General features: G+C 41.4%; 1 protein-coding gene across 7 annotated transcripts in view; it reads right to left on the bottom strand.

Annotated features, from left to right (window-relative positions):
• Positions 1 to 2,539: 2,539 nt before the first annotated feature.
• Positions 2,540 to 8,536, bottom strand: part of slc25a21 (solute carrier family 25 member 21) — a 45,950-nt gene continuing 39,953 nt past the window's right edge. For 6 of the 7 annotated variants that reach the window (XM_087135944.1, XM_087135949.1, XM_087135935.1 and 3 more), the window contains exons 7-9: positions 7,997 to 8,161; positions 7,669 to 7,850; positions 2,540 to 6,386 (exon numbers count right to left, since the gene is read on the bottom strand). In XM_087135944.1, the coding sequence (XP_086992070.1) occupies positions 6,272 to 6,386; positions 7,669 to 7,850; positions 7,997 to 8,161 (462 nt within the window). In that variant the 3' untranslated portion in view covers positions 2,540 to 6,271. The remainder of the gene's footprint in view (positions 6,387 to 7,668; positions 7,851 to 7,996; positions 8,162 to 8,536) is intronic. The other variant, XR_015425044.1, reaches the window with a different exon arrangement.

Genomic DNA, 8,536 nt, shown 5'->3' with positions numbered 1-8,536 from the left:
TGATACGTGTCCCAACAATTCTGGCCGTGATTGTAGAACATTACCATTCTGATCTACGGTGTGGACCAGTGATCAAGTCTATGAGAATACTGCGCTCGGAACTGATGTTATGCTGATTAGAACTACCTCACTTTCCATGCCGTGATCTTATCTTGAGCACATGTCATGCAGTAGGCCTACTCATTGTACTTATCACCTCTCACAGATTTTTATATCACTGTAATTAAATAAAGAATACGCTGGCATTGGAAATATCTGCCAATTCGACGATAATTAAGTCATGATTCGTCATAATGTGACAACTTTTCTCTTTAAACTGCAGGGCCCTGACCTTCAGGATTGGCCTGGGCCTTAAAAGGCTTGTGGATCAAATTCTTAGCTTTGACATCAAAACCTTTGCTCAAACACTGGCTTGTACTCAGACTGACATAATTATGGGAAATGGCATAAAGGATGACGTAATACATAAATAAAGTGGGAATATTCACTGACAGCCCATCTTCCATCTTTATTTGTTTTGACTGAATTTCTGAATTTTCACGTGATGCACTATATTGTAGCGTTTTAATCAGTCTTTACAAAGCAACCTTCTCTTGCAGTAAGGTTAATGACTTTGTTATCTTCTTAATTTGAACCGCGAAAAGCAATATCTCTGAAATTGGCGAGTGGTTAAGCTGGCGGTTGTTAGATCGTTGGACGGTAGGTTGGAATCCCGGGGATGGCTTTTTATTTTCCCAACACTTGCTCCCGGTCAGTAGCTATAGAAACGCTAATTCACCCTCGCCAGACAGTACCAACAGTACCTTAGCTGACTGGGTAAGCTCTTCTGCTGGGACTGTCCGCGAAGTCCAGGTGAGCGCCTTAGTGCAGGTTCGAGACGTATGGCCGACTCGGTGGCCAGGGCTTTAGGGGCTGGCTCTTTCCTCCCTTGCATGGTCGCTCGAACAAATGGATGGGCAGGGAGGAAGTGTGGTGGGCCGGGAACCCCGAGATCCCAGAAGAGTCCTATATGGAAGCCAGTAACTGCGATTCCTTACGAATTTCAGGAGTCCGTGCGCCTGAATGCTTGGTCAACACCGCATAACTTTTGGATTTTTCCATAGTTTCATTTATAATCTTAATTTCCTAAATTTTCGATAGTGAAACTGATCCCAACCTTGTTGGGTCCATTTCTTCTCAGTGATCTCAGTATCAACGCTGTGTGGTGCATAATGTTTGTTAAAAAACAGTAAGAGATCCGGGGGTGGCACAGTCGGGCTGCACTCGCCTCCCTATTTTATTGATGGGGATATGTTTTCATTTGTTATAACAACAAATGTCGTTCGCATTCAACTGCAGAATAATTTGATAGGCCCTATTTTCAAAGAGAAATCCCCACAAAAGATACGCCCCATATCTTCTTGGGTCGCCCTCAACGTCGCAACAATTGCATTGCAGTTGCCGCTCTTGATTGTGAATGGATGATCCATCACTTCCAAAAACTACAAGCAGGAAAATGATGAAATAAACTCAAAAGAAACGAACAATTTCTAGTTGCTGGAATTTCAACAACAGAAATTGGCATCGAGAATGCAATGGATGTCAAATCAGTAAAGCTTTTGGCTTTACCCCATTGAGGCCGCAAAAAGCGCCTAGCCCATTCAGTTTTTTCCCCCAAGGCAACCCACGTTTAACTTACATTTAATTCTGATCTGACTGAAATTTAATGTTGTCGTATTAGTTAATCCTTGGCTCGTTGGCCATAAGTTTAATATCGGAATTCGGAGTTACAAAAATGGCACGGCAAAAATCACCATTACATAGGCAACTATGTCCCTTTCTGAACTCAGATAGAATACTGCCAAAATGTACCTGTCATTTCTCAACAGTTTCTAAAAACCAAATACAAATAGGCCTACTGACTATTCCATATTTCCGTAGTAGCTGTGCAAGCTGGCTATTGTCAAATGTCTCAACAATTTTGTCCAGGATTGTAGGACTCTCTTTCGAATCATAGTAATATCTACGCAGGGCACTCTGGTACAGGGTGATATTAAATTAGTCCCAAGTTCATGTGCCATACAATTTCCAATGGACTATGGACTTAAGCGTCTGTTTTGTATCCAGCTTATGGAGACTTTGAGCACGATGCAAACAGCATTTCTGGTCATTTGTGCTCTTTGACCAAGATCAATGACCAACCTTTTTTCGACTACGGATTAACTTCCATGGCGTGGGCACTGATCTGGCATAGTTTGATAAGCCAATAAAGTCGAATAATTCGATGGGTGGCCCTTTCAAAGTTTTCCCTGGTCATCAACAAGGGTTTCAACGCAATTTGACTACACATTTCGCTCGAGCTGAAAGTAACCCGCAGCTGCCTGCACAGTTCAAGGGCTTAAGCCCTCCTTGCTGCTGTTTGCCATCCTTACAGCGCCCTCAATCCAAATCCAATACTGATCCTTTTCCCCAGGGTCTTCGCGCAATAACACAGAGGTCCAGGACGCAAGGCGAGCTTTAAACAACCACTTTGAACAAAAGATCTCACACTTCTGCAAACTTTATAATTTATAGATAGGTTCTTATCTTAAACTCGTAAGGACTGTAGTACCTGGCAAATCTCTCGACTGATAAAACATGAATAATGGCTCTTAAAACCTGACATCATTTCACAATAAAATTTGAAGCAAACCTGAGATAAATAAAACCCCAGACAATCAACTGTTACCGAATCGGATACCTTTCACCCACTTCAGCAAATACAAACATGGGGAAAACGTCCTATAAATTTAAAATCTCCCACGCAAACCCAAATTAAAATCATTGAAAAACACAAAAATATCCTCCAACATGCCATCACATACAAAAATATTCAAAAATATATGAAAACAAGGTATACCAAGTTACATAAACACCAATTTTGTACGTTTCTTTAAAAGGCAGATGCATTTTTTTTTCATAACAAAGACAGCACGTTAGTGATGATTTGAAATGTTTTAAAATTCTACAGATAAAATTAAAACCCATGAAATCTTCATCCTAGTGCATGATGCTGTATGGCTGACAGAAATGGTGAATCTGACTTTGCTAAAAAATCAATATGGTCTTTGTGGAAAATGAAGTAGATTCTGGTTTCCATCCAAGCAGCTAAATCTTGCCCATGTGCTTTGTTTTTAAATTCAGCGATGCAATTTTCAACTGAATGGGAGCAATCTTGTTTCCTGCTCGGTACGAATGCAACCAAGGACGGCTACGGTGCGGATACGGTGCTCAGTCCTTCATTAACAATGAAGTTTCCGTTATTAATACAGGCCACTCATAACAGTGGGCCTCCAAGAGTTTGCAATGCATTGGCCAATCACACCGCGCAAAATTTGTCGACCCTTTCCAAACACGCATTGGGTCAACAAATTTCGGGTACAGTGATTAGGCAATGTGTTGCAAACTCTTGGAGGCGCACTACTGTGAAACGCCCGTATTGCACTGAGGTGCATGATATAGCCAAATACTGGTGATTATAGCACTACATCATGACAACGCCTGCATGATATAGCCAAATACTGGTGATTATAGCACTACATCATGACAACGCCTGCACATCAGGCCTATAAACATTCCTAAAAAACATCTCCAGCTCACATGAAAAGAAAGGCTTGCTGGTATTTCAGAAAAGGCTCTCTGGCTGAGATGAAATGCTGTAATGGATACCTGTTTTAGATGACGGACAAGCCTTTTGTGAGTTAAATTTGAATAAAATCTGGTGAACTGAGTTCTTCAAATTCACATGGACATAGCAATTTGAATTCTCCATACTAAAAACACTGTTGCCATACCTGGGGATTCAAATTGCTGTGTTGAAGTGCAACCAGATAACTCAGGCAAGCAGATTTTATTCAAATTTAACTTGCAAAAGGCTTATTACTAATTAGTCTTATTCAAGGGTTAACGGTGTCTGCTTCTTCTCACTTGATTTGCCTATAATACTCATTCTAAACAAAGCTTAACATTTCTCTGAAGTCCCTAAAATTCAGATAAATATTATCCAGACATGATTTGGATAGATACGTATGTAAGTCTCTCCATAAACTTCCTCTGTATGAACAAATTATATTTATGTACAAAGAGACATTTATGAGAAGGGCAGCAGAAATGGGGCTATGATGTTTTCCACCTTCAAAATTCATGACAAAGGCTGACCAAAAACAATTGATAACAAGTGATTCAACTGAACTTGATAAGCTGCTTTCTTTGAGGTTAATGGACTAGATGGCCTTTACATGATACAATATATTACAGGGTGTCCCAGAAAAAACCAAACCCTGAGGAAAGGAGTTAATATGCCCAAACCATGAGATATGATTATAATGTATAAGGATCTCCGAAAAGTAGAAGCAATATTCTTTCTAATGATACCTTGATGGTATCCCTCCTGTCATGCATGACTGAACACCATTGTCTTGACATTGGGGCATCCGAACTCAGTTGTAACACTTTGAATGCGTTCCAGGAGCCATTGAGCAAACTCCCATCACCTCCTGAGGTCTCCACGCAAAAGTTGGTAGCAGATATGCATTCAGGTATGGATGGAACTGCAGGTCTAACTGCGTTAATGTGGTTAAACGAAGAATGGGACAGTCCAAGTCCATTCCTCCTGCAACTGGTTCCCCTTGGCTGTTCGACAAGTTGCTGTCGAACTGCAGCATTGTTTTCAGGAGTTCGGCACTGTGTGCCTCCTTCCCGAATGACCTTTATTCAAAATAAGGCTTGTCCCATGTTCTTGGTATTTGCGCACATTTTCCTAGATGGTCGACTTTGCCGGTGGATCCCTATCAGGGAAGGTTTTTCCCAAATGCAGCTTGGGTGGTTTGAAAGCTCTTGTTTTCTGGAAATTTCGTCACGACAAACACTGTTTGCTCTTTGTTAAGTTGCACCATGTTGCAGACTTGCTGTCATGCTTCGAACACTTTTCAACACTGCACCGGCCTACCTCGGGGCAAATCAACACATTTAAACTAGATTATTGCATAACTTGAAAGAGACAAACGGTAATCTTCCCTTATTAACATGACCTTTTGTTGTCACTTTCAACCAGGGCAAGCATGACAGAGGACAACCTCATTCACTGGTTATCCAAAGTGTTACATCTGAGTTCGCATGCCCCATTTTTAAGACAATGGTGTTCAGTCATGCATGACAGGAGGGATACCATCAAGGTATCATTAGAAAGAATACTGCTTCTACTTTTCAGAGATCCTTATACATTATAATTATATCTCATGGTTTGGGCATATTATATTAACCCCTTTCCTCAGGGTTTGGTTTTTTCTGGGACACCCTGTATAGCAAAAATAGTCCAACTTATGCACACAGTGTTCAAATTTTGAGGTCCTCAAAGCAAGCACAAGACTGCGCCGTGCACGGCTTTGGCCTGGAATTTCAGCCCACTCAAATGTGCTAGTATATTTAAATATAAATCAACACATCAATAATTTCAGATTGTAAAACTTTTCTCTGCACACAATTTTACATTGGCAAGACATAAATGTCGAACATTTTGCTTTCCTTTGGCCACTGTCAACCACTAATGAAATGAGCAACCAATATTCAAATTTCATATTGTTTTAGCTATAAATTGTATCTGTCTCCATGATGCAATATTGCAGGCAACCATTTTTCGTCAATAAGAATTGTTTGGTCCACAATTTTCAGATGAGAGCCTCATAGTACTGAATAAAAACCTACTGATATATTACTTGCAATATCCATGGTTACATGAAAAATGAAAAAGCTATTCAACATTAGGATATTCATATAAATGGTCTTGCTGAAAAAAGTATGTTATTATAGTTGCCAAAACCAGCCAAATTTTCAATACTGTCCGTTTGACTTTCTGCAGTCGAATCTGCAGTCCTCCAAATGCTAAATGTTAAGACTGCATGCAATGAACATTTTCCAAAATATTATAAATCAAGGGTAATTATGGGAAGATATTTTGGATTTTTTTTGTTGATCACTTTTTATTTAATTTATTTCTTATACAACCACCATTTTAACCGTCACCAGAATCACGAAGAGATCTGACGCAGGGGTGCGGAGAATCTTGTTTGCACCTCACTACTATCCACAATCATTCACCATTGTAGTGATGTCTGCAAGTTATCATCTTCACAATGCACACCCCATGTTGCATACATTCTGTACGCGCTACTAGCACACTGAACCACATTCTCAGCAACCCCTTCAGCCCATTATAGCAGCAAGGAGAACACGATACTTGTGGCATCGATTGTCATCACGTGTGTTTTTGAAGCCAGGCATAGCTGTACTCGTACACTAGTAGCATGATGGCGCCCCCTGGGCCGAGCCTCATGATCTTGGGTAGCAGCCCCTTGTACAAGGCCAAGAACCTGCAGGATGAAACACCCCAAAAACATGAGCATCTTCAGAAGCTTTGCCTGGTAAAACGAAGAGCAAAATGTTTGTGGACGAAACCATGTGATAAGCTGGCCCCATCAAGGCTGACATTCTGGTTACAGGGGAAGTGGTCAAAGATAACACATCTTCCTTGATGAGAATGATGCAGATATTATCTGCCCTAAGCTGAAATGTGGCCTCACCGGCGATGGAATGAGAGGCTCTTGGGAAGCTCTTCAATTGGGCTCATGTTTGCTCCCCACACACATGCGAAGTCCGCATATTTCAACATTGGTTGTGCATACTCAGCACGCCCTGTGCTAAATACACATAAACCTGTGTGTTCCGGAGGGTGAGCTCCTGCCAAATAATCATCAATTCCCTGCAAAAACACGCCCTCTCTTGTTCCCGCTCAGGGTAGATAGGCTTTGCACAGGAATGATTGATGGTACTACTTGTTTCCAGGGACACATCCTAGAGCTCCTAGGCACATGGTCACCTTTCCAAGCTTCACCCGAACATTATGGCCGCAATAAACATGGAAGCCTACACGTATAGACCTCTATCATGGGGCAGCCATCTTGTTTTTCTACAATTCAAAGCAATGTAACCAAACTGAGGCTGGAAGCAATAATAGTCTGTTCCCTCTTATCAACATGCGAAGTTGTATTACTATTGTCAATGGGTCTACAGGGAACATGACAAACATGACAGCATCTATGGATGCAAGAAGCTAGTGGCTGCAGCCACTTTCCATAGACGTGTGTTATTCTAAGCCACAGTCAGTTGATTCAGACAGGGTCTTTCATATGCATCTGTGCATCATCAACACCATATGCTTGGGTAGGTTCCTAACACTTGTGGAAGTGAGCAGCTTTTCAGAAAAAATGTGAAGGGGCGGTTTTTATTTTGTACAGTAGAGCACTGGTCTGATGCATACACTTCATTTATAAGTGTGCTTTCCTACATTTCTCAATGGACCACTGGCCCCCACTGGCTTCCTGGAAAAGTGAACATGTGGTATCATCAATACAGAGGCCTCTTACAGGCACAATTCTACTGCCATCACAAGGGGCTTCTCTAATAATACAGTGACATGCCCAGATTTGTCAGCATCTGTGTATGGACAGTGTATTTGGCAAGTGAGATCTATCAAATCATTCCAAACTGTTTTATGATGACCTGTGTTTTCTTTATCTTTTGGTACTTCAACTTTTTCACACTTTCCATTTCCAGATTTCTCAAAAGTTTTTTTTTTTTAACATGTCTCCTTACCCTTCTTCTAGATACACCGTCCGTATCGTCCAGAAGCACGTCCTGTACTTGACCTGTCCTGGAACTGGCTGGGGACCCTGGATTCGACTCTTAGCCACATCAAATGGAATGTTGACCGAAGAGGCTATCGTCCCAGCAGCGAGACCAATCATGAACTTGCGAACAAACTCCAACTTTGGGGACTGCAGAAAGACAATACAAATCTTTACAAATGTCTGGTCTTTGAGGTCTTTGGGGAGAAGATGAAAGCGCAAAGGTGGTAGTGAGTTAATATAGAACATGAATCAGGATTGGACAACCTTTCAACCTGTAGGATCTACGGACTCACCGAAGCTGAGGGGAAATATTGCTTGATGTTGTGGTAAAAACTGAAGTAGATCATGTTGAAGATACCGTGCCTCCCTAGAGTTGCTGTCAGTCCTCTGAGCATGCCATTGCGTCCGATGCCTTGCTCCCTAACAATTCTCCTTGCTAATGAAAATGCACTGGTTTGCTGCAACAGAACGTAACAAGGTAGGGAGGGTTTAAGGGTGCAGTCTCATTGGTGGGTGTTTTCATTTCTTTATTCAAAAGGACCCTTCCCCTTTCAAGCCCTGTGGCTATCTGAAAAGCACTGACCACTGACTGGTCATCTTGGTCCACCATGAAGCAGCCAGCCCAGAACAGTGGTCAAATGGCTTCACTGCATAAAAGTGGGCATTTGACTTTCTACAATTTTTATGGCGTGGTATTAGAACAGCTGAGGACGGGCAGTTGTGAAGAACTTACAAAAGCCCACAAAGTTAAGACAAAAATAAAACATGAAGGTAATGACCTGCTATTTCAACCAGTGAAAACTGGATGTTAATTTTTTTTAATTGGGCAAAAA

This window comes from Acanthaster planci, linkage group LG01 (genome assembly GCF_054643075.1).
Source record: "Acanthaster planci isolate LZ-2023a linkage group LG01, COTS_SCS, whole genome shotgun sequence".
Classification (NCBI taxonomy): Eukaryota; Metazoa; Echinodermata; class Asteroidea; order Valvatida; family Acanthasteridae; genus Acanthaster; species Acanthaster planci.
This window is presented reverse-complemented; position numbering and strand designations above follow the sequence as displayed.